This window comes from Citrus clementina, unplaced genomic scaffold (genome assembly GCF_000493195.1).
Source record: "Citrus clementina cultivar Clemenules unplaced genomic scaffold, Citrus_clementina_v1.0 scaffold_6, whole genome shotgun sequence".
NCBI classification, from domain to species: domain Eukaryota; kingdom Viridiplantae; phylum Streptophyta; class Magnoliopsida; order Sapindales; family Rutaceae; genus Citrus; species Citrus x clementina.
Genome location: NW_006262139.1, coordinates 34 through 27,301, shown reverse-complemented (window position 1 = coordinate 27,301; position 27,268 = coordinate 34). Strand labels below are relative to the sequence as shown.

At 33.7% G+C, this 27,268-nt stretch overlaps 2 protein-coding genes across 2 annotated transcripts; both read right to left on the bottom strand.

Annotated features, from left to right (window-relative positions):
• Positions 1-13,256: 13,256 nt before the first annotated feature.
• LOC18037948 (protein HEADING DATE 3A) lies at positions 13,257-15,861 on the bottom strand. The gene is made up of 4 exons (XM_024182303.1): positions 15,664-15,861; positions 15,507-15,568; positions 13,830-13,870; positions 13,257-13,492 (listed from the first exon to the last, which is right to left on the bottom strand). The coding sequence occupies exons 1-4, from the start codon at positions 15,859-15,861 to the stop codon at positions 13,257-13,259; spliced, it is 537 nt and encodes a 178-aa protein (XP_024038071.1).
• A 10,249-nt stretch (positions 15,862-26,110) lies between these two features.
• On the bottom strand, positions 26,111-26,947 carry LOC18039584 (protein RICE FLOWERING LOCUS T 1; the record flags this gene model as incomplete). Its single annotated transcript, XM_006428167.2, has 2 exons — positions 26,111-26,387; positions 26,907-26,947. Coding segments are annotated over 2 exons (271 nt in total), but the record flags the coding sequence as incomplete, so codon positions are not given.
• Positions 26,948-27,268: the final 321 nt, after the last annotated feature.

Below are 27,268 nucleotides of genomic sequence, written 5' to 3'. Positions count from 1 at the left end.
AAGCATGATGACAATAGTGTAGTGGGATATGTAGACTCTGATTTTGCAAGTGATTTAGATGGGAGAAAATCAATCACAGGCTACTTGTTCATGGTGAATGGCTGTCTGATCAGTTGGAAAGCAACTCTTCAACCTGTGGTTACTTTGTCTTTGACAGAGGCTGAGTTTGTTTCTGCAACAGAGGCAGTAAAAGAAGGAAAGTGGCTCAGTGGAATTTTGAATGAACTTTTGTTAAGACATAAGACTTTTACCATCTTCTGTGACAATCAAAGTGCCATCCACCTCATTAAGAATCAAGTATATCATGAAAGAACTAACCACATTGATGTTAGACTCCATTTCATCAGAGATGAAGTATCTAAAGGTGCTGTGTCAGTGTCAAAAATACACACTGATGTAAATCCTGCTGATGTTCTTACGAAAGTTGTCACACTGCTAAGTTCAAGTTTTGTGTAAATTTGATGGGAGTCGTGGCAAACTCACAATGATTACTTTGTGTAATTGAGTATAAAGCTGTCTGCTTAAAGGCTATGTGCTTAAGGGGGTTTTTGGGAGCAGCTTTTATGGTCAAGAATCAAACTAAATCAAGTATGTAAGGTGGAGATTGTGAAGAATCAGTTTCTGTGTTAAGGGGTTAAATGCAAAAAGTTAAGACTTTCGTGACTTTTGTGCAGATTGACTTAAGTTTGAGGGTCGATGTGCAACTTCGTTGCTGACGTGTCAAGAATTCATTATGTTTGTTAAGCAGCTTCTGGAAATCTTCAGAGTTAGCTTTATAAACAGAGCTGATGCTCGACATCTGGTGTCAGTTACATTTCTTTTTCATTTTTCGTCCAATTTGAGTGATTCTAAATTCTTTGTAAAGCTTGTGGTTTCTTCTACAAGACGAGATAGATTTATATTCATTGAGTAATAAAAGAGTGCTAGTTTTTCCCTTAGAATTGTGGTGTCTGGTATTGGTATTCAAGAACTGTTTTTGATCTTGTGAGTGGGTCCTCGTTTTTGCTTCATTCTTGGAGATTCTTTTTGGCTTCTATTGTGATCAAACTCAACAATACCTAATTCCTCCCCTGCCTTTTCATCTCTCAATAAATGAGAGAATCCCCATTTTTTTTATATTTAGCGTTTTATTGATATGGCCGTCCGGAACTTAAAGGACGAGTCTAGTTAATTCCATTTAAATGATTAAATAAAATCATCAATAAGGGTCTTCTTGAAAATTAGGTGGTGTCTTCCCTAGATGTTTTTGGGTGGGGATATTTCCACCACATTACTTGTGTAAATCCACCCCACTTCTAAAAAATATTTACAAGAAATACACATTCTTTTTAATAAATACAAATCAACAAACAAATTATGTAAATAATCAATTAAATCATTCTTATATATTTTTTTTCTTACTTAGTTTTTTTTACTATTAAAGTAGCTTTAATATAAGTTCTATTTAATTATTTTCTTTATGAGAAAAAATGGCTCACTTGCTTGAAAAAATATGTTTTCTTGTATCTAATACTTTACTTAATTTTGTGACTTATAATCTAATATTTAAATGAAGTCCAATAATTTTCAATATTTTACATGTAATTAATCAATTACATCATTCATATATATTTTTTTTCTTGCTTAGTTTTTTTTTCTTATTAAAGTAGCTTTAATATAAGTTCTATTTAACTATTTTGCTTTATGACAAAAAATGACCCACTTGCCTAAAAAAAAAATATGTTTTCTTATATCTAATGCTTTAGGTACTTAATTTTGTGACTTATAATCTAATTTCTTAAATGAAGTCTAATAATTTTCAATATTTTACAAGTAAATGACATAAATTTGACAACCTAATAATTTAGTGAGTATTTTCTCATAGAGACATTATGTTAGTTTAATTAAAAATTAATAATCATACTAATAAAGTAGAATTAACTACTTGGAAATAATGAATTTTTTATAAAATTAAAAAATTATTGAAGTTAAATTATTTTTTTTATTTTTACCCTTTAAGGGTAAATTAGTCAATTTAAATTTAGGTTAAGGCAATCTTATTAGAAAAATATAATAAAAAAACTTATTAGACAAATATAATAAAAAAATTAAGGCACAACAAAATAAATTAAGATAAATTTAATTGATTAATTCTTCTGAATTCTTTTTTATTTGAACTTTTTAAAAATAATGAGAACTTTTTGTAATTATTTTATAAAAGTGCAGTGGATTACAGAATTCGTGAGGTGGAAATATCACCACCCTTTTTATATTTCCAACTTGTAAATTGTAAAATAAATACTTTCCCAAAAACTCCAATATTCAACCAATTTCATTTTTCAATCTCTTCAAACATAATCTCACATAACATTGTAAATAATACTCTTAAATGATCTCATACAATTAATACCCAAAATATATCCAAGAGTAACGAAAGTGTATGTTGTAACTAATGCCAACATATGTTATGCATCCATAATAATCATATCATAATTATACAATTTGAAATAAGGTGACCAAAACGCCCTAATAATATGATCACTATCTGCTAGTACATCACGTGGCCCAAACTCAAAATAATTATGTCGACTAATATACTTGCAACCTCATGAGGGGAAAAATATTGTAAAATGGGATGAGCATAAAACACAGGGAGTGAACATATATTTTAAAAGTAAACTTAATTTAAAATAATTATATAATTACAATACACAATTTTCATCAAACTATGTGTAAAAACATAAATAAAATGTCTAAACTTTAAATCAAATAATGATGTTGTACTAATAATCATGATAATCACACCAACGAAGAACATATATATATGATTCTAAAACTGTCACTAAAAAATACATAGGGTAATAATCTTGTCATGCCTGAACATCATACAGGTCGCGCAATAACTTGAAATTGTATTATCTTGCCCAGAGCTATAACTAGTGGAGTAATGATGTGCCATCCATATATTTGATCACTCTGCATGTGTAAAATAGCTCCCAAAGGGAAAAAGGCCCAAGCACACGGCAAAAGCTCTATGTGTGTGCTTCGACTGGCTCTAAGGCCTCTATCTCAACTGTATATTTGTATTGTATCTATCTCAACTGTATATTTGTATTGTATCTTTGTAATTGAATATATTTAACTATATCACTTTACTCATCTTTATATCTAGAGGAGAAAGGTGTTGTCTAATGATTTTGAAAACAAACTTTCATACACATGTAAATAAATATTTTAAACATATTTTAAACAAACTTTCATATTTTAAACAAACTTTTTACTAAAATACTTTCATACATTTATAATCAAAATAATAGAGAAATCAATTTATCATATCATTTAAGAAACACATCAGTAAGCAACAAAAAATTATTTCTTGAAAATTTAATTGATGCATCAAAAATTACGTCTAAACATACTTTACTTTATTATAATTAAAATCGTAAGAAAACTTTGGCATCATGATGCAATCATATCACATCTCAACTGGGTATGTATATTTCTAGGATTTCAAACTAGAAGAAAAATGACCTACCATGACAGTCCTCTTAGTGACATTTTTTGGTTTGCAGAGCTACTACGACAGATGGATGATAAATTTTTTTTTATCATTCATTTATGACATACTTGTGATAGAAATTTCATCTATCAAGCACTTATGATAGACTTATGATAAATTATTTGGTTATCAAGAAGTATTGACAAGTTTGTGATATAATTTTGATCATCAAGTAGCTTTTTATTTTGACTTTATTTGACAAGGTTGACTGAAAATTTTAAAATGAATGAAAAAAATAAATAAAGAATAAATGGTACCATTTGGATTAAAAGTTTCTCTTTAGACAAGAAACGGGACGGTTTATATTGAAACTAAATAAAAACAAAAACCTCTTCAATTTTCACTCATCGATTTTTTTTCCGTAAGTGTTGGCACTTTCACTCTCGTCTCTCGCTCAGTCACTCTTGTCAATCTCACACTCACAAAGCCCTTTTCACCCGAAATCCTTGCATGGGCACTGAACCACTGCCGCCATTCTCTTGTATTTCACTATCGATTTTGGCTCTCACCGAGAACTATATAAAATACCCACCAAACACATGTGCTACTACTATTGAATTTCAATACCCTAACTGAGAACCCTTGCTCACCCACAGAGAGACATTTGGGGCATGGTGAAGTCTCTAGGGAGGTTTACAGCGGTAATTTGATTTGTGAGTGGAAAGTGGAGAGATACAAAGAAAGATCTTCTAGGACGGTCTCTTTCATTTTATCATCCAGTCCACTTTGTCACGGAGATGGTATAGTTCAACTAGAATGTCTTCAGTGAACAATTGGCTCGACCAACTCTTCTTCCTCTCGTTAATGCTTCACGTTCAGCTTGTCGTGGAGTTCAACAAAGACAGCCTGAGAATGCTGCTTCAGCTTACCTTCGGTGCTGTAGCTCATGGCAGTGGAGCAAAGATTTCCATTGTGTACGAGTCCCCCCTTGACCCATTTTGGGAGGCTTTGTTTGGCCCTGCTCTAGTGGATGAGACTGCTAGGGTTGTTCCATTCAATAATGGGCTAGTGATAACTTTGTTTGGTAGTGTGAAGTGGAAAACAATTTAAAGGGCATCTTGTATTAGCTATTGGACATCATTTTGGGTTAAAGATTTCTCCTTTCTTTTGGGGATTGCCTTGGCTGGGGCTTTTCCCTTAACAGCCAGAGTTTGGCTGGCTATGGTTTGGAACTATTGATCATTCCCTTGAATAGTGTCTTCTTAATGGGTATCACCTTCTCGTGAGTTATTGGTAACCAAGTTTTGTGGGTTAAGGAGGTATCTTTATAGATGAATAAGATATCTTTGTGGGTAAAAGAGAGATTTTAATGGGAAAATATGTATCTTTATAAGTAAGAGAGGTATTTTTATAAGTAAAGGCAAAAGCTTTTTGGATAAATGTGTGACTTTTAGGGGAAAAAATGGGTGTTTAGTAAGAGAAAATGAGTAGGTGTATTTTAAGCAGTCGAATGTTTGAATGTGAGAAGCTCTTTTTGTTAATGGAGGTTGGAACAATTGCTTTTTTTTTTAACCCGACAGAAGGTGCCAAAATGTTTTGGTCTGATTTTGGTTTAGCCTAAAACACTATGAGAGCTTCTCTGCAATAGGTGGTTCCTTAGCGAGGTTAGAGACTCAGCTGTTTGGAAGTATTTTTCTATGGACAATGACGTCTTAAATGAAGTTAAAATCACAATAAGCAGCTGCTAAAGGCGACGCCAATGGTGGCCAGCAATGGTCAAGTTAGTGCGAGGTTGAAGGAAGTGGTGGGTTTCCAAGAAAACCCAAAATAGAAGAAAAGTTGAGTATCTTTAGTGAATGAGTGAACTTACTCCTTTTATGAGACCGACCTGACCTTTTAGATGGAACACCGTTGTGGGCATCTTTGTATTCTTTGAGACATGATGTGTATCGGTATTGGTTGTTTCCCCCCTCAAGTAGGGCTTTAAGGGTAATTTGGTCTTTTTTGTTGAGGCTTTTGAATTTGCTCAGATTAGACAACTGGGCTTTAGGGGACAGTCTTTGTTGCCATCGTGTCCTCAATTCTAACTAGTCCATTTCAAACGAGCAAATGGGGCTGAGATACACCTAGTTCCCCTGGAGGTTATGCTAGTAGTTGTGTTTGTGGTCCCTTCTTCTTAAGTTTGATTTTGACAGCTTGCAATATTTTGGAGGCAGCCTAGATGAAGACCATGCTATAGTTACTTATTCTAATGTTGTTGGCGGGGCTATCATTGTTCTATGGTCCCATACGAACATATGGTAAATTGGATATACTGTAAGAGCATTCTTTGTGACTCTCAAATGATTTAGTTGGCTGGCGCTAGCTTTTCGAGATCTTTCGATTTCGTCCTCCCCTTATTAGTTTCCCCTTTGTCCTTAGGAGGACTATCACAGTCTTGATTCATGTTCCCCATATGTCATGCCCTCATTATTTCCTGTCCACCTTTTAGTACCAACAATTATTATTGTTGCAATAATAATAATAATAATAATAATATTACTACTACTACTATGGAGCTTACTGAAAAAATTTATTACATTATGCTTAGTATTATAATAAACTTGCATGTATTTCATTCAAAATGTCAAAGTAAAAAATACATAATCTTAACTAAGAGCATCACCAAAAGGCTCTTCAAATAAGATTTTATTACTTATTTGAAGAGCCACATTAATATTTAAAGCTCCAAAAGACACTCTAATTAAAATTCTTCAAATAAGAATTGATTCTCTCTCTTCAAATTTAGAGAGTTAATTTCTCCTTCTTTAATTTGTATTTTATTACTTTTTTTTTTATTAAATGGGGCTCAAGCGAGCGAGCTAAACACGAATAAGGCGGGGTTGAGACACCCCAAATAAGTCTTGCAAAATAATTGAATAAATACCCACAGGTGGGCTAGAAATTAAATGCAACCCATGGGGGTGTGAATGAGCCATATTCGCCATATAATCCGCTGCCGAATTTGCTTCACGATAAATATGAGTGATGGAAATCCGCCAATTTCTGCTAGATAATTCCTGGACAGCAGCAACTAGTGCATAGAATTCATTGGGCACAACCACCTGCTTCGAGATCATTTGAGTAACACAAAGGCTATCCACTTCAACCAAAAGGCACTTTACCCCAGTATCCCAAGCTATACGTAATCCTTGATACAATCCCCAAAGTTCAGCCATGAGCACCGAACATTCTCCAATATTCATACAAAATCCAAAAATCCAAAAATCCAGTGGCCGACAGAGTCTCGAAGAATTCCCCCAGCTCCTGCTACCTCAGAATTTCTACAAGACCCATCCGTATTCAATTTGCACCAAGGCCATGGAGGTGGAATCCATCCAATAAAAATTTCCTTTTGCCGCGGCTGCTGATTTATGAGAGAATTATTTAGTCTATGGATTTCGTTAGCTCTGGCCATAATATCTAAATAGATTGTTGAGCTGTCCGTCAACTTTCCATCCACCATAAAGTGATTCCGCCAAAACCATAATCTCCAAACCGCTACTCCGAAGATACATTCCCAAGTTGATGAAGAAGCAACTTTCCACTTATTTTGCAAATTAGCAGTAATCCACTCACGTAAAGTAGACTGGAAAAAGGATAGATGACTCCGAGCTGGTACCAACCGAAGCCAAACCCGCTTAATGCACTGACAATCTCTCAAAACGTGGATAATATCCTCAATTGGAGCCCCACAACGTTCACAATCTATAGAAATAGGAATATGCCTCCTAGAGAGTTCTTCCTTGGTTTTCAGCTTAGCATGCAGAGCCTGCTAAAGGAAGATGCGTACTGCTTGCGGCCCCTTCCAAGTCCAAGCTAGCTTCCATGCAGTGTCAGTATCATTTGAATCTAACTGACAAAGAGCCTCATATGCCGAGCGAACCGTGAAGTTTCCTCTTGGATCATACCGCCAGAAGATTTTATCTACACCAAGCAAAGGATTATGAGGCATTACCGAAGCAATTCGCAACAGAACAGAGTTGGGAAGCAGATGTTCAAAAGCTGACCAGTTCCAGTCCCCATGCACGTTTATAAAATCGCTCCCCGTAGCGTTAACCAGCTCTTGAGACACTGGGTGAACAGCTAGATTAATCAAAGGGCCTTGCTTTGTTGCCCAGCAGTCCAGCCAAAAACGAGATCGAGTTCCATCACAGACTGCCCAGCGAGCTCCCATCATGGTGGCTGACCACGAGCTTCTTATAGCCCTCCAGATTCTCGATCCTTGTTTTTCAGGGAGGGACAGCGGTAAATGTCTAGGATCTAACCCATACTTTGAACAAACAACCTTTACCCATAGCTTGTCAGAGTTCGAGACAATTTGCCAGCTCAGCTTCATCAACAAAGCCTGATTCATCACATCCAGGTTCTTAAACCCCAGGCCACCTTTTATTTTCGGCATACAAATTTTGTTCCAACCCACCATGCTCATCTTGTGATTCTTCGACTTCCCATCCCATATAAACCGACGGCAAGACTTCTCAATCTTCCACGCACCGGAGCCGGGAGTAGAGTCGTCTGCATTGCATAGATTGGCATTGCTTGAAGCACCGAATGAGCCAAAGTGATTCGGCCAGCTAAGGATAAATGCGCTGCATTCCAGCCCGTGAGCCTCTTATCTACCTTGTCAAGAATCGACTGATAAGTAGCTTTGTTCACTCTCGAATGGAGAAGCGGCATTCCAAGATAGCACCCCAAGTCCTTTGTAACCGAATACCCCAAAACATCACTGAGCAGCTGAGCATCTCTTGAAATAACATTTTTGGAAAAATAAATTTTAGTTTTCAACTTATTGACCTTCGCTTCCGAGCTCCGACAGTAATTTTCTAGCACTGCATCTACAATAAAAGCTTGATCCATTGATGCTTCTGCAAAGAGGAGCAAATCATCTGCAAAAAATAAGTGCGTTAGTGGGGTTCCATGCTTGGCCAAGCGAACATGCTTCCAGTTACCATCCCTCACGGCTTGGGTTATTCCATGACTCAACCGCTCAATGAACAGAATAAAAATATACGGCGACAGCGGATCTCCCTTCCGGATTCCTCTCCCCGGGGCAAATTCAGTTGTAGCCTCACCATTCCACAAAATACTCATTCGAGCCGAGGTTACACATTCCATGACAAGTCTAGATAACTGAATGGGAATACCGGTTTTTTGAAGAGTATCAAAAATAAAGTCACAATTGAGTCGGTCATACGCTTTTTCCAGATCCACCTTGATAGCCATAAACCCTTTCTTCCCCATTTTCTTTCGCATGGAGTGAACCACTTCCTGAGCCACTACAATATTATTGATAATATGGCGGCCAGGTACAAAGCTAGTCTGATGGGGGCCTATGAGGTCAGGCAACAAAGCTTGTAGGCGGTTAGCAATTATTTTAGTTACTGTTTTATAAGCAACTGTGCACAAACTGATGGGCCTAAACATACTTAGGCTAGTAGGGTGTTCTACTTTAGGAATCAATACCAAAAGGGTAGTATTGATTTCCTGGGGAATTTTGCTCGTATTAAAAATCTCAGCCATAAACTTACAGAAGGAAGGCCCAACAACTGGCCATTGAGACTGGTAGAAGATGGCATGTAAGCCATCAGGACCTGGAGCTTTAAGAGGCTTCATGCTAAAAATCACCCTTTTAATTTCTTCATCCAACACTGGGTCAACAGTACGCCCTAAATCATAAGCATTCAAGACTGGAAAAAAATTCGGTACCTGATATCTTTGAGAGGTTGCCGCTTCGCTTCTGTATAACGACGAAAAGTATCCAATTGCATGATTACGGATCTCTTCCTCGCTATACATCCAGTTTCCTGAACTATCCTGAATCGCTTCCATTCTATTTCTCCGTCTTCTTGCCATGGTTTTTTGGTGGAAAAAATTTGTGTTCCTGTCACCGTGCAAGAGCTCATCTTTCCTAGATTTTTGCCACCAAAAAATTTCCTCTTGGCCCATCACCATCTCCAACTCGTTCCGCAATCTAGCCTCTAGCCGCTCAAGCCCTCGGGAATAATAACTTTCTAAGGCTGCTTGAATCCCATTTATTCGAGCCATTAGTCGTCGTTTTCGCTGGAAAATATTCCCGAAAACCTCCTTATTCCATTCTTGGACCGCCTGAACAAAATGGGACGCCGCATTACTATAATGAGCTTGAGGTTCCCACACTTTCTTAACAAAAGAATTGAAATGATCATGCGTCAGCCAAGGTGCCAAAAAGCGAAAAGGCCTAGACCCTCGATATCCTGAAACAACTTTCTCGAAACGAACCAGAACCGGCCTGTGATCTGAAGCAACCTTCGGAAGGTGAAGAACAGAATTGTCCGTAAATTTTGTTAGCCAATCACTATTACATAGGGCTCTGTCAAGACGCTTAAACAGAAGTCCACGAGCCCAAGTAAACCAAGGACCTTTAAATTTTATATCAAAAATCCTGTGCCCATCAAACCACTGTCGAAAGTTGCTGCAAACTCCAGAGCTTCGTGTCACACCCCCCTGCTTTTCAGAAGCATACAAAATAAAATTAAAGTCCCCCCCGATAAGCCAAGGTCCTTGAATCGACATAGCAATGCTATCCATATGCTTCCACAACTGTCTCCGCAACATAGGGTTTGGGCTTGCATAGACAGCTGTTCCCCAAGACACAAATATATTATTCCTACGTATTTTATAGTGAATGAACTGCCTGTGATTCAGCAGTACCTCCACCTCTATGCAACTCTGCCAAAGGAACCAAATTCCACCAGAAAAGCCCTCTGCTTCCACTCGGTGAGAGTGATCGAAACCACATGTCTTTATGAAATTATCAGCTTTGACCCCACTAATGCGAGGCTCCATCAAAACCACCATAGATGGATTATAATTTTTAATAATTGTCTTGAAAGAGCGCCGAAAATTAGCCGAGGCTGCCCCTTGGACATTCCAATACATAATACTAATCATCATGAGATAAACAAAAGCAAAATAATGGAACGTAGGCACCTTATTAGTGCTGACCATTCACATCAGGCATCAACTCCGAAGGCGTTTCCTCAATCATCGAGTCCTCCTCATCGGACATCACCTCCCCATCATTTTCACCCATATATACAGCCAGATGTGCTTGGGTATTAATGTCGTTTGTAGTAGCCGCAATGTGATCGTCTGGAGGGTTAAACGAGTGTTCATAGTCTGGTTCCAGCCGCTCTCTATGCTCACTGACTGCCTCCCCTACACTCCCAGCAGGAAAGTTTTGGGTAGCACAAAAAACCGCCGTATGCTTCCTTGGGTCCATGGTTGTAACAAGAGGGGAGACTTGTTGATGCCTAGGGTTAATCTGAGGGTTGAAACATGATGTGGGCTGAGGGTTTGCATGGAGTGAGAAGTTTGTAATCTCCTCTCTAGTATTAAAGGCACTCTGTTGGAAAGGGTTTCGGGTTGAGGTCTTCCTCTGAGGTTTTGTGGTTACAACTGTGGTGTGTTGTTTACGTCGAACTGGAGTTTTTGTTCTATCTTCATGGTTGGCTTTGAATATCCGGTGAGGATTGGCTGTGGTTGGTTGAGGATTACTTTTCATTGAAGAAAGAGAGAGAAGTGTTTTAATTGCTATTGACTTTTCCTTTAAAAAAATAATTATTTGATTAAAATAATATTAATTTATTTCTATTTGAAAAGTCTTTTGGAGAATATCATATTTTTTTACCCTTCTATTTGCCACATAAGTAAGCAAATAGATATTTGAAGAGTAAAATTTATAGAGACTTTTGGAGATGCTCTAAGAGTATTTTTGTAACTTGTGGCATTTTATTCTAATTATAAGACAAAAGTAAACACATGAGAATATTGTTGATTCTAGTCTAGATTCTTATAATTCAAGTAAATAACTTATTCTAATTCGTATTCCTCATTTTGATTCTAATTTATTCCAATTCCTATCTATTTCGACTCTCAGAAAGTAAATGCACCATTAAGAATGATGATGAAATTATAAACTCTTATAAAAACTTATGTTAATTTGCGTGACCTAATTTATTTATTTTTTTTTCCTGCTGCTTTAATAATGGCTGACCCCATTGGCAATTGTAATATTTAAGGGTTCTTTATTAATTATACACAAAATATTGACTTTAAGATTCCAGAATACGTAATAATAATAAAATTTGGGGTTAAGATTTACCTTTTTCCCCCTTAAAAATTCCAAATTTAATATCTTTCCCGAATTGGCGTCGCGGGAAGGAGAGGGTAGAGGGGGGGGGGGGGGGGGTACCGAGGTACTAGAAAAACAAAACAATACAAAACTTGCACTGCCCGGGTTTTCCTTGACCGGACCTTATGTCAACTGTACAATAGCCATCGAGCCCAAGGGCCCAAACCATACAACATTTCTTAGTCCACAGCTGTTTCTTAGAGCTAGTTTGGGTTTTCTACTGTATATAAAATAAATTAATTTTGTTGGGTTGATGAAACAATCAACTGAGGAAAAAAAAAGAAAAAAAAAGCGAGTTTTTGAAAGTAGAGTGGGCGGACATAGTAAATTATATTATTAAAGCGTGGTGTTATAAAAGTAGTGTTATATATTTGATAAATTTTATTATTATTATTATTATTATTATATTATATTAATATAAATAATTAAAATGGACATAATGTTTAATGAAAGTTACATGCACATTCTTTTTTAGAGTAATACCTAGTCCCAATATTTAAGTTCTATTTTGAATCTTAACTAATGTGACATTTAAGTTTAACTATTGAATGGTAGAATAGTAATTTTATAGGTTATGAAATTCATCATCTAATAGATAAATGACACATAACAAATTAAGATTCAAATATTAGAAACCCTAGTATCCTTGTAAGGGAAAAAAATATAATTACAATGAAAATTTAATTAATGCTTATTGTTTAAAACTCAATAATGAACTATTTAAAGATAAAGTACTGTATAAAAATAAATGAGCTTATAAATTTTTAGATACTGCTAAACACATGATGAATATATTAACTTTGTTATCTACAGAGTAGGTTTATGGAAAAATATGTTTCATATATAGGGTGGGGTTATTTTAATTTAAAATTTTCACTTAAAATTTTGACACGAATTTTGAACCATTAATTTCAAACAATCCAAAATGTATTATTACTTATAAGGTAATGGTAGAGAGTCTAAAAGTGTTATTATTAATATTATTATTTTTCTAAGCAATCCTCAACCCTTCAAAACAATTGCCTCAATCCTCAACTCTTGATTTAAAAAAAAAAAAAGGAAAATTGGTAGAGTGGCAAAATAGTGCAAAATCTGAAGTAAGCATACATAAAAAAGTTTATCAAACAGTTTTTTAATAAACAATTTTGAATTACGCGACCATTAAGGTTATAGTTATTTTTTCTAACCTCAAATGTTGTGTTCCCTCAATTATATATATATAAATTCGATCATCTTAAGTACATCAATATTCAAATAATAAATCCACATATAAACGTAAATATCCACAAAATCTCAATCACATCGATAATAGGATAAGAGAATTATGCCTTTCTTTTTTATCACATATTTCCATCTCTTTTTATTACTCTATGTCTAATTGATTGTATACGTAAGACAACAATTTTCCTTTCTCTCACAATCTAAAGTACGTAACTTCATAGGACCTTGTAAAGTGAGAAACCTCGAGAGGAAGACTAATTAAGACCATATTTACCACTAGCTAGCTTTTATTTCATGACTTTCATAATTCTATAATTTGATATATATCCAGGAATGCATGGATCATTTTTTGACAGGCCTTCGGCTGGCGCTGGATCCGGTCTCCCTCTGGCAGTTGAAGTAGACAGCAGCCACCGGAGATCCAAGATTGTAAAGCTCAGCAAAATCCTTGCAGCTGAAGTTCTGACGCCACCCCGGAGCACAAACATTCTGCTTTACGTGTTGCCGGAACAACACGAAAACGAATCTGTGAATCCCCACCGTTGGCTTAGGGCTTTCATAGCTCACAATTTCTTTCCCTGCATGCATGCAAAGATCAATTATATGTGTGAGTATTATATATGTTTATAAATATGTAAATAATAGTTATTTGTATTTTTACATTAATGTTAAATAAAATTTATCAAACATGTATAATTATTTTAAAATGCATAATAATTTTAAAATTAAATTTTATTAAATATTTAATTAATTCTTTTTATAATTAATTATTTTATGAAATAATTAACAATAATTATTATAAAAATCACAAGATTAACAAACTTATTCTAAAGCTAGCTGAAATATGACACGACCCGTTCTCAAGTACAACTGCTCAAATAATATTTGTTTATTAATATAAAGCCTGGCACTTACCAAAGCTAGCCTCTGTGGTTTCTGGAATATCAGTCACCAACCTGAAATTTAATTCACAAAAATCAGTAAATTTCTAATTTAATCGACAAAAAGGAGAGAGCATAATTTGAAAATTAATAAATAAATCATAAACAAACAGGTAAGGAATTTGGGTCTTTCATGAGAACTTGATTATGGTACAACTATAGTACCATATCACAGCTGTACCTAATCATTAAATCTCTTAACATAACTGGATCCAATGGCTAGGTGCCCAACACCATAGCTGCATCCCTTTCATGATCATGAATATTTCGGACTCCTAGCTAGCTACCTACCTACAGCCTCTGCTTGTTCATGGTAAAATCAAAAGTCCTTTTTTACGTTGCCTTAAAAACCCGTCTCATTTTCCAACGTTAAGCGTCTCGATTGCCTATATCTCTCAGACATACTATATGATTTCTTTCCTAGATCAATGGCACAGTAAATTAACAAACTCATTAGCAATACAGTTATTTTTCTCTTGTAAAACAATTACAGAATAATATATAATTCATCCTCCCGTAGGATAGTTCGGTTTAATAATCCATTACATTGCTATAGTTTGTAAATATCTCAACACATCATCTCTTTCAATTTTTTACGTAATTTCACAGTTTTTACCCTTAATGAATTTGGATAATTCAAATTAATGACATAAATCATTGTGAATTATTAAAAAAATTCTTAATAATAAGAAATAAAAAAATTTATTATTAAAATCGACACTAATTATTAATCATATAAAACATATTTTCCTTAAGGAAAAATTATTTTAATACTAATGGAAAAGAAATTTTTTATTAAGAATATTACTGTTAATTATTTAATTTTCCAAACTAAATTAGAATAATATGTTACAAATTTCTTCATTTATTAGAATTTAGCATCGACTAATATCTATAATAGTACATAAAATATTAATTTGTAAAGAAATAGCAAGTTATTAATTGTTTATACAATAATAAGTTAAAATATTTAGTGAGTATAATTGTTAACATTTTTTATTCCCTTGCGAATTAACTTAGAAAAACTAAAACAAATTATAAAACTCATAATTTTTTTTGTCAAATACGTTATTTTTCATTAATTTGAATTATGGAAACTCATTGGGGGTAAACATGTCAAATTGTGTAAAAATAATTGAAAGGGATGTACTGAGGCATTTTAAGAGATGTAATACTAAAAGAACCACAGGAACTTAAAGGGTACTTACCCTTTCGGTTTGTTGGAATAATTGTATGCAACCACTACTTTGAGTGCCTTCACCTGGTGGTCCAAATTCTATATTTAGATGGTTTATTTCGAGATGCTATTAGTGTCCCAAACTATAGATTCTGCGAGTTTTTCTATATTTTCCTCATGCTATGTCCAGTGATTTTACATATTTTTCACGCATGCATTGCTAGCATAGTTTTAATGGTTCTGTCGATGGACAGTTCTGAGTCTTTTTCTTGGGAGTAATGCTCATTGCTTGCCTATAATTAGGTGTAGCTTTTCCGTTTTTAGCCAAAAAAGGAAAATTATGTTAGAGAGAGAAAGGAAAACAAAGAGAATCAAATCCATATATATATATATATATATATATATATATATATATAATTCTCTGCGTGTTTATTTGTGTGATTATTAGTTAGAGGTCTGGAAGAGACTACTTACCAATGCAAGTACTCCCTCAGCCCGGGGTCACTTGGGCTTGGTGCATCCGGATCCACCATCACCTGAAAGATGTCACAAATGATACTCAAAACATGAAGACTCTAGAAAACGGAATTAATCGAAGCACAAGCAAAAGCAAAAGCGTATTAATTATTACCAAAGTGTAAAATGTCCTAAGATCATCACCACCAATTTCAACCCTAGGCTGGTTGATAACTGCAGAAGGTTTGAGCTCACAGCCATTCTTGACGTCCTTGCCTGAATAGGTAACCATCAGAGGAATTGTTCTTGTAAAATTGTCAAGAACATCACCAACCACACGGCCAATAACAAGAGGGTCTCTGTCACCAGACATATTATCATCAACGCTAAGCAAACACGCACAGAATAAGCTACAAAAGCAGTATAAACATTCAAGTGATGAAATTTTCTTGGTTGGTTGATGAATTACAAGGATCTTGGAGCTATTTATATAATTTTTTCTGTGGTGCTGCTTTACTCTTTAGTACCACCAATAGAATCTGACTTTATTTTGATTATTTATTTATTTTTCTTTTCACATTTTCTCACCTCTGATTCCTCCTAACTTGATCAAAATGTTGGATACCTAAAAAATTATAAAGTGAAGTGGACCTATTTATCTTATATATATTCTGATTGAATCAAGTTGTAATCTAGGTAGTCGGTCCAGAGCATCGTGTCCTTGTATTACATGTCTAAATCATATCATTCAGTTTGATGATTAAAAATGAATAAATAAATAAAGAAAAAGGAAGAGATATATTTTGAAACTGAGAGATAGATACCTGAGTGCAGTCACCACCGAATTTCAGTTACATGAACATTTTGTTGACTTATTTGTTTAAAAATTTGTTACAAGTATAGAAGTCTAATTGTCCAACAAAAAATTAATTTAAGAGTTACACTGTCACGGGCTGCTTAAATTTACCACCAAAAGAGGCTAAATTAGCATGCCAAGATGCATTCAATAAAGGACGTCCCAAAGGTAGACTGTGCTAAGCAACAAGATGCGCTTAGCAATAGGCCGCCTAATACATTTGCAGCTTGTGGTGTGCTTAGTAGCAGACATCCTAAATTCACAAGTCCAATCCGATTCTAGAAATTTCTACAACACTCCATTCTTGTACATAGCTAAATATTTTCTAGATTAATTACATGACTTGTAGAATTTCCTAGGCCTTAGATTTTTTGGCAAGTTGCACAAGTTGTATAGAACTCTCTTGATCAAGGTAAGGCTCCCTATAAATAAGCATGACACTTGCCATTTTGCTCAACACCACACCACACACGACACACCACACAACAAGCAAGCAACTCAAGCACACTTGTAAAGCTTTCTTGTATTCTCTCTTTTGAGTAATAAAATTCTCTTTGGCTATATTGCTTTCTTCTCTCTATCTTTCTCGCAAGCATCTTGCTTAGCTAGCTTGAGAAATTTGATAGGCTTATTTAGAAACTTTTGTGCTAGAAACTGTCTAAGTATCACTTGAATTGTTGTGCAACATACTCACCCCGTGACAAATGGTATTGGAGCTGAGGTTTGCATCCACACAATCTAGCTTATGAGCAATGGCCAACCCTTTGACTCCTAGCACATCATAAGAGGGCATTGTTCGTGTGGAGCCACCATAAAGAACCGGTTGCTACGAGGAGGGACGCACGTAGGACAAGTCCTGTGGAAAGTCCAAGGCCACCTCCATTGATGCCTTGGAACCTCACGTTGCCATGCTCGAAACATCAATATCCACGACCCAGGACACCTTCAAAAGCTTAGAGGAAAGCGTAGATGGTCTTAAGGGCGAGTATGCTGACTTTACAATAGCCACTAAGGCCCTCATCCAAAACCAAGCCAACACCCTTCAAGGGGCATTTCGAGCCTTCCATGATGAGTTGCTTAAACTTTGTAGCTTCGTGTAAAACGAGCTACGAGCAATCCGTCTGGAAGTGGAGGAAATTTGCTCGGATTAGTCCTAGCACAAGCGCACACTCTATGATAACCTAGCTTCCACAATCTAAAGTGAATGCTCACCGCATTGATGTGCCGAGCCTTGACACCTATGATGGCACAAGCAACGCCATAGTCTTAGACAGCTTCCTATTTAGGCTAGAACAATACTTTGATGTTGTTGGCATGTGCAATGAGGCATAAAATTATAGATAAGGATTCCAACTTGATAGGTAATTGGTCAGGTCGAACACAAGAATTAGGATTTATGAATCATATGAGACAAAAAAAAAGAGTGGGACTATTGGCATCCGTCCAAATATCTCTTAAAACCCATTTAATTATTATACAATTTTAACTTTTATTTAAAATTACTTAATAGGATAATTTCTAATTAAGCCCCCACGTAAAAGTCAAATAATTTTTTTCTCTTTAAAAAATCTAACATTTTATAAATTAAGAAGTTTGCTTTTTTCCTCTAATTTTTGGGTGAAGAATTTACCACCGGTGGCTATAATGGGAAGAATAAAAACTTGTTGTTTTTTTTTCTTTTGAATGGAAGAAATTATTATTGAAAAGGGGTTTAATAATTGATAACTTTATAACATGAGAGTTATCAGGGTACCTTTAGGCTTAAATCAATATTATTTAGAGAGTAAATGATGTGTTTTGTTTCATTTTAGTTATATTTTGCATAAATATTTATTTAAGTTTAATTTTGATAAATCAATCTTATTTTAGATCATTTGGTGCTTAGAATATGTGCATGATTGTAGGAGACCCAAAAGCTCAAGTTTTATGGATGGAATACTACTGCAATAGACTTGCAAAGATGACAAAAGAACTTGACTGTAGATGAGTTAAAACAAGTATGAAATAGTGAAGATGTTGTAGTTGTTGCTGCAGCAATTCTGTAGCAACGATAGACTGGATTTCAAGCGCGTTAACTGAAAGATTGTGATATGAAGTTTCCAAAAATGGGAGATACGCGTCCACATGCTTTTGGTTGCTCTAATTCCAAGTTATAAAAGGAGCACGCATGAAAAGAAAAAGAGGGAGAGTTGTCACTCAAGGAAAATAGCAGAGAAAAACAACAAGAAAACATAAATTAAGAGAGAATTGAGGGCTGCAACAGAGGATTCACAGAGAATAAGAAGGAGAGATTGCAAGATCAAGTGAACTTCAACTCTTTATCTTAGTTTCTTGTTTTTATTTATTTGTGCGAATGTATTTGATGGCTAAAACAATTTTTGTTACTGTTCTATCGCAAATCATGAACTAAATATTATTGTGGTTGGGTGATGAATAAGCTTAATGGTTAATTGATTGTTATATGCGTATTACTCTGAACTTGCTGCAGCATTTTGTCTTAATTTCACTCATTGCAATTCGCATTTCGGTCGACCACACATTTAGTGGATACTAGCTAAAAAAGAGCCTAAAAAATGTGTGACTTAGTGGAACAAATTAAGACAATACTTGGTTTTAGATTGTGTTTCTCAAATTGAGTTAATCTCAATTTGAATAGGGTCATGCTTGATCTAAAATTAGTGAAGAACTAGACATAGAGATTCACCTCATAGGGTAAATGGAACCTATAACGTTTAATGTTGTATCTAATGTTAGTTTAACAATTTTTCACTGTTATGTTGCATTAGGTATAAGATATCCAACATACAACATTTGAGGATACATGAGGGATTCTACCCAGTACTGTAGTAGATGCTGTAGCAACGGTACTGAAATTGAAAAAAAAAATTGTCAATGCCATTAAGTGAGTTTAATCACTCAACTACTTTTTTCCCATTGAGTTCGTCCTTGTGTTTGGTTTGAGAATTTTTCTTACAATATTTTATTTATTGCATTTACTTTAATTTAGTTAGTTCATTAGTCTTATTAATTATTTTATTTTAATCTAGACTGAAATTACACTGTTAAAATTGCTGTAGCAAATCTGATAACATCAATCCTTGTAGAGACAATCTGAATACTCATCAGTATATTATTTGTTATGTACACTTGCACATTGACACCTATTGCAATAGAAATCACCCAACAATAATTAAAATAAATAAAAATCAGAGAATTGGGTTTACACTAATAATTTTAATTAAGAGTATTTTTGTCATTGATGAAGGTATTAAAAGAATTTTATAATTTTTTAAAATATTTTAATGGGGTTAATTAGGAAAAAGGATGGTAAGAGATATTTGGAGGGGTGCCAATAATCCCAATCTAAAAAATAATAATAAAGATAAAGTAAAGGCTTTGAAACGGAAAATGCCTTATTAATTACTCTCCTGTCTCAAAAGTTAAGCTTTAGGTAAAATTTTGCTTAACACTAATATCACGGTGGGGAACAACGTTAATTTTATTTTGGTGTCGGATATTCAGTTATCAAATTGACCACGTATTTACTTAATAATATAACCATATACTCCAAGTTCATTTTCTATTACGTGTTTGAATGAAATCACCAAATATGAGCAAACATTAGCCATCGCCCACTTCACATTGTCTTTGGAAATTTTATCTTATTGTTGATACGCAAATTAGAAGTTGAGAGATCAATAAGAAAAAGAAAAATGTAAATACAGCGGCCTTTGATATATTAATGGATAATTGATCGTATACCATTTATAGTCAGTCATTCCAACTTAAATTGAAAGGAATCACATGATAGTTTTGCCTGAATTGCTCAATACAACTTTATTCTATTTCAAACTTTTCATAATGTTCAATAAATATCAACTAGTTGCCACCAAGGCTTGTTAGAGGGGTGGTGGCGTGGTGCCATCAAATTGTTCAAGGCGCTCGCTCCACACCATTCATAGGGGTATACATCATAGATCTATTTACAAAAAATATAGGCGGAGTAGGTCCAAATATTAATTTAGGAGAATGGGAAATGTCTGGCTTTTAATGGATCCAGATTTTCAAGCTACATGTACGTTTGCTAAACTTTGTATCACGCCTCACATATTTCTTGACAGTGCATTACAGCATTTGATCAAACACTTAGGACCCCACCCACCAATGAAGGCTTAATCCATCTAGATCACTCTAGAAGATTGCGAGAGACATGTACATTGTAGATAAAGTTTCATTATAAATGGCCTGCTGTTTTGTATTATGGGGATATATTGAGCGATTTCAAGAAATAAATAAAACTTCCTTCATATAATTTCTCAGTTGCTCAAAGAAATATTTATGCAATATATTCAGTATTCAATAACATAAATGGAAAATAATCAAGCACTACACATGAGAAATTGTCTTCTAAATCTAGATGCACATAATGGCCTTTGATTTTTTCAACATATGTATAAAAATATGGCCTTTGATTTTTTCATATGATTTTTTCAAAACCATACTCTGAACTATAATAATATATAAGGATAAATGCTTGTTTGGCCCTTGTATTTTTACTTACCTTAATATAACGTTGTTATTGAATACGTTACATTCTTTCCCTCACTTTTTTGTTTACTTTTACAACAATGCCCTAGCAACAATAGTCTTCAAATTAATTAATTGATCGATTAAAAAGTTAATTAGAAAATTAAATAATAATTATTCAGTAGTAAATTAATCAATAAATATCAGTATAAAAGATCTAGTTTTTTTTATAACTTTGTAACAATCTTGCTACTAATTATTTATAAATAAATTATATCAGCCAACTTAAAGTAACGTTAACATCCTTACAACAATCTCACTAATAATTATACATACAAATTTAATTTACCAAATTAATCCTAAAAATAAATACATAACATAACAATTTACATTAATTTTTTTTTGTTTAAGGTCAGTTAGAGGAATTAACATTTTTTTCTTTTTATTAATATCCTCAAGAATATTGTCGTAAGGGTATCATTGTAAAAAGAAGAAGAAGAAGAAGAATTATGAGTAGGAACAAATATATTTAGCAATATGGGTGTTTTGAGGTACTTTTTAAAATATTAGGGGTGTTCAGAATCCAATCCGATCCGCTCAATCCGTCTGATCCGTGAAAATCCGGTCCGTATAAATCCGATCAGTGGATTGATGGATTGGATATGGATTGAAAATTTAAAAATCCGCAATCGATGGATTGGATATGGATTTACTTCTGTAAATCCACAAAAATTCGTGAATTCGCACAAAAAAAATTATTTATTTATTTAGTTAAAAAAATATTATAAATTTAATTAAAAAATATTATAAATTTAATTAAAAAATATTATAAATTTAATTAAAAAATATTATAAATGTGACATTACATAGTTGCATAAACACTATAATATATCTTAGCCATTACCCAATAATAATAAAAAATAAAAAATAATTAAATAATCAAATATACAAATATAACTTGTAAAAATTGTAAAACAATTTGCAAAGCCACCCAAAAGCAAAGTAACATAATGCAAGTCACCAACAATTTGCAAACAAAAAACCCTAAGCTTCCCTGCCGTCACACGTACTAGCAACACCCAATACTGGTTCGATACACTCTCAACACCGATTTGAAGGACGTCGGCCACGCGATTCCAGCTAGAGCAAGCCATCTTCTTCCCCGAGTCCATCGAGCCACTTCATAATCATTGGTTCCAGCCGAACAATTGCACTATCACAACCTTCAAGATCACCACCCATATGGCTTCTCCTGGTTCCCATCGTTGACGGCTCCGTAATCACCACTTTTCGACAAGCACAACAGCCCTGGTGAAGGATCAGACTGTGTTTGGTTTCAGAAACTTCGTCATTTCAATTAATTGTGGCTTTATTTGAACAATTAATTTCAGTGTTATATTAATATACTATTGTTACTTTATTTGAACAATTAATCTTAGTGTTATATTTTGAAACTTTGAACATATTATTATAGTTTTATTTGAACAATTAATCTCGATGTGTTATATTTTAAAATTATGAATGTATTATTTTATTTTTATTTAAACAGTTAATTTATTTAAATTTTATTCAATTTTTAATTTAATCAGTAGTGAATTTATTTTTATTTCATTAGTTCATGGTAGGGATGGCAATTTGGGATGGGATTGAGACATATTTTTATCCCATAAAAAAATTTAGGAACGGGACTGGGACCTTTTTTCCCACTTGCATATAGGAGACGGGAGTGAGATTGGCAAATTCCGTCCCATCCATCTCATTGCCGACTAAGAATGAGAATATTTTCAATTGGGATGGGATCCCGCAGGATCCCATCTCTTTTGGGACGGGATCAGGACGTATTTTTGTCCCAAAAAAAAAAATATAGGGAAGGGAGTGAGACGTTTTTTTCATCCCACTTGCATATACGGGACGAGACTGAGATTGGTAAATCCCATCCCATCTCGTCCCATTGCCAACCCTAGTTCATGGATTGGAGAGAACTAAAAATTTTTAATTCGGAAACTAATGCGCAAAATGGTGGATTGGATATAGATTAAGTTAAATCTGCATCCGATCCTCAGACGTATGGATTAGATATGGATTGAGTTAAATCCGCATCCGATCCGTAGATGTATGGATTGGATTTGGATTGAATTTATTCAATCCGTGGATTGGATTGGATTGAAAAATTATAATCCACAAAATCATGGATCAGATATGGATTGATATCTAATGCGTAAAATCCGATATGTGAACACCCCTACAAAATATAGGAACTAATTGACTCTTAAATTAAAATATAGGGAATAAACGAGCATTTATCCATTATATAATTACAATCAAGTAATGAAATATCAGTTGCAGTGCTTCTTCTTTAAACTCAATAATAAACTATTTGAAGATAAAAGTACTATATAAAAATAAATGAGCTTACCAAATAAAAAATTTTAATTGTGGTAAATATGTGAAAGATAGTAATTGTGGCAATATAATTTAATGAGACTATAATTTCATAGTAGCCATGGGAAATTAAGATATGATGGTTGTTTTTTTAATTTATTAATTAAACATACATGCACGCTACATAAGATTCAAACCAAAAACTTAAATCTTGGTAAAACTATCCACTAGCAGGTGGAGCTAGGCCCTATCTCCATGGTTTTTCTGTTAAATGAACTAATTAGTAAGCTTCCTATAAAAAAATAATAATTAATAAGGTAATCGTAGAAGTAATCTAAAAGTGTTATTATGTGGGGATTCTTTTATAATCTACTTCAAAAAAATAACTCCCAACATCCTTTTAAGACTGATGTTAAAATGAAGAAATTTTTAATATATGAAGATTTAAAAAAGTTATCAAAAAAATTTTTAATAAAAATTTTGAACTCTGCTACTCTTGGCGTTTCAACAACAATTCCAAATGAAACCTTAAAGTTACTGATTTTTCAATATATATGAAGATAGTGATAGAACCATAGAATCTGAGCATCCTCAGGTGTGATATCGGAGGTTCCACATCCATACCCATGGAAGGAAGAAGTTTGTACAGAAACAAAGAAAGGGGGGAAACCAAACACATAATTATAATATGATTAAAGGATATATATGTGTGTGTGTGTGTGTGTGTGTGTGTGTGTGTTAAAAAATTGTTTTTCTAACTCTGTCCGTTAAGATGAAAACGTACTCCGACAAAAACAATGAACACCCTAAAATGTTTGATTGACAAATAACAAGTTGCAATTGGACTTGTTTTTGAAGCAAAAAGAAATAGTTAATATTGGACTTCAAACGAAATAACCGTCCGAAACTTAATACTGAACGGTTATTTTTCTAACGTAATTTATTCATTTATAAGAAAAAGTTAATTGTTGACAACTTCTAACCAACGCCGACCAACTCAATTAAGCTAATAATATAAAAGCAAAATTTAAAAATAAATAAAATAAAATTATGCACTTATTAGTATAACTGAATAAATTATGCCCTTACCTTTTTTTTTACGAGCTTGTTACAATTTATAAATATATCACAATATGAATTCTGTTGAGATTTTAAATACATTCACTTATAGCTTAATTCAAAATCGGTCAAAGATTATTTGAAAATTTATCCCACAAATAAGCCAGGAGAAATATACTCCTAATCCATACTTATAGAATAGAAGGTAGAATCATCGCCTACGAGGTGTCAAACTCATGCCTTCAAGTATTTTCAGGCATGGGTTACAGCTGAGAATTAGGCCCAGTGAAAAATTATATCCTTACTTGAGAAACTATAAAAGATCAGGGACCCAAAAAATATTACCCTTACATTTAACAATAGTTCCTTTAAAAGTCTGTCAAACTTCAGCTCACCTCTTAAATATGTCCTGCCCTTTTTATTTTCTATATATCTCCTATCATCTTTGAAAAATAATTACGAGAATCAAAGGCATTATGAATATTCCATTCGTAGTTGATACAAATCCTTTAACAGTAATTTTTTTCAGTTCTAATGTTTGTCCAACATGTTTCAGTTTGTTTTTAGTTAAAGAGAACAAAGAAGGAAAGAATTTGTTGGCTCCTAAACTTACGCTGAACAAAATAGCATCCTTGAAGAACACTGTAGAGAGAATCGTGGAGTAAATATAGCAATAGGAAATCCTTTGTGATAAGGGATTGATTTCTTATACAAGATTTACTTGAAAGAGTATTATTTTTTTTTTTGCACCTAATAATCCAGACTTTAAAAGAATTACAAAGAATTAAATAACAAAAAAATACTACAGAAATAGTATTTAATTGTGGGCATGCATGCCACATACAATCTAGTTAATCAGCCAAACAGAAATCTTCTAACAAATCCACATACAGAGACATAAATGTCCATAAAAACTCAATCACACATATCCATACATTAGCTAGAGAGTATAATTATACCTTTTGCTTAGGGAGATTGTCAATTTATTCTTTATTGACATTAATTTGTATCATTTATTCTTCTATTGTTATCATAATACCCAAAGACTCCCTAGCACCACAATTTAAAGACTTGATAATTTATCTTGAAAATATAAAATATAAATTTATTATAAGAAAAGTACTTAAAACATAAAAAAAGTACAAGAAAAATATATTATTATTAATTTTTTATTCACATCGAAACACATATTTCTTATTTTTAGTACTTAATTTTTTTAATAATAAATATGAATAAAAGTGTATTTAAAAATAAAAATAATACTATAAAATTATGGTGCCACCTAGTTATTAGTTATTATAAAAAATACTAAGAGAGTAAATGGTATATATTGTTTCAGAAAGAGAAAACTAGTGATCTCCCTAAAAGTGAACATAATGAATAAAAATAGGTTAAATTATTTTACTTACAAATTCATTATTATTGCTATTTCCTTGCACAGTTTAAATGGAATAATATTATTGGATACAAAAATTTTAAAAAATATATAATTAAATAACACAAATACCAAAACGTTCATTCATGTCTTCGATTCAATATGGACAGCATCGCCAAATAACATGCATACAATTATTTTTTTCCAAAAAAAAAAAAAAATTCCATCTCTTTTTATTACAATCTAATTAATTGTATACACAGTACAACAATCTTCCTTTCTCACTGTTTGAAGTATTTAACTTCATCTTCAGAGTACGTTACAATAAAATGTGAGAAAGCCAGAGAGGAAGATTAACCATGACATAATAATGTTAACACTAGCTAGCTCTTAATTTTGGATATATATATATATATAGTGTGTGTGTGTGTGTTTGTGTGTAATTTGATATCAAATTAAGCATGTATGGATCATCGTCTGACAGGCCTTCCGCCGGATCCGCTCTCCCTCTGGCAGTTGAAGTAGACAGCGGCCACCGGAGGTCCCAGATTGTAAAGCTCAGCAAAATCCCTCGTGCTGAAGTTCTGACGCCACCCTGGTGCATAAACAGTCTGCCTCCCAAGTTGCCGGAACAACACAAAGACAAACCTGTGAATCCCCATCGTTGGACTAGGGCTTTCATAGTTCACAATCTCTTGGCCTGCATGCATATGTAACAATATATGCAAATGAAACAAATTAGCGAACATGTATAATTGACTAGTTGGTCAAGTGATAATGAAATATTTTGCTTCTTGCTTAACGAATAATATTCTGTGTGAAACCTAACTAAGAATGGCTCAGTCGTACAGAAATCCAAAAAGATTTAATAAAATGTATTTATTTTGGTTGTGGTTTTAATGAAATTTTGTTTAATTAAGGAGGGAAAAAGAAAAAATCACTGGCCACAGCCAATTGACAGATCGAGTGTGGAAGTGGATGAAAGAGATGGCGCTCTTACTCTGTAAGCAAAGAAGGGAAATAAGGAAAGGAAATGGAGGGTAATTGTTTTAAGTAAAAAACTTGAAAACTAACGACAAGATCTCTTGCTTTGTCCACAAGGGCTAGAAAAAAGACCAAAAGCTATAGCTACAGTGTAAAAGCTGAAACATGAAACAACTCATTCACAAGTAGAAAGGACCGTGCAATATTGTTTGATTTAATAAAGTCTGGCACTCACCAAAGCTGGCCCCTGTGGTTGCTGGAATATCAGTCACCAACCTGAAATTTCATTTTCAAAAAGCAGCAAATTTCTAATTAATCCAAAGAAAAAAGGTGATCACTTACCGCGAACACATGTACTTGCAAGTTGTAATCATCACAATCAAGAAAACCAGAGGTAAGCATAAATGAGGGAGGTGGAATTTATGGGAAATAAGAGGACAAAATTGATGATGGATTCACCGCCAAGTAGATATAAAATAAAATTATTATTTGAAAACAATAGAAAAAAGATGATAAGTTCGTGATGTTTTTTAGCGTTTTTTCCTTTTTTTTTTTTGGAGGTAAGCTTAATTAGGTTCCTTCTAAATGTCGTATTTT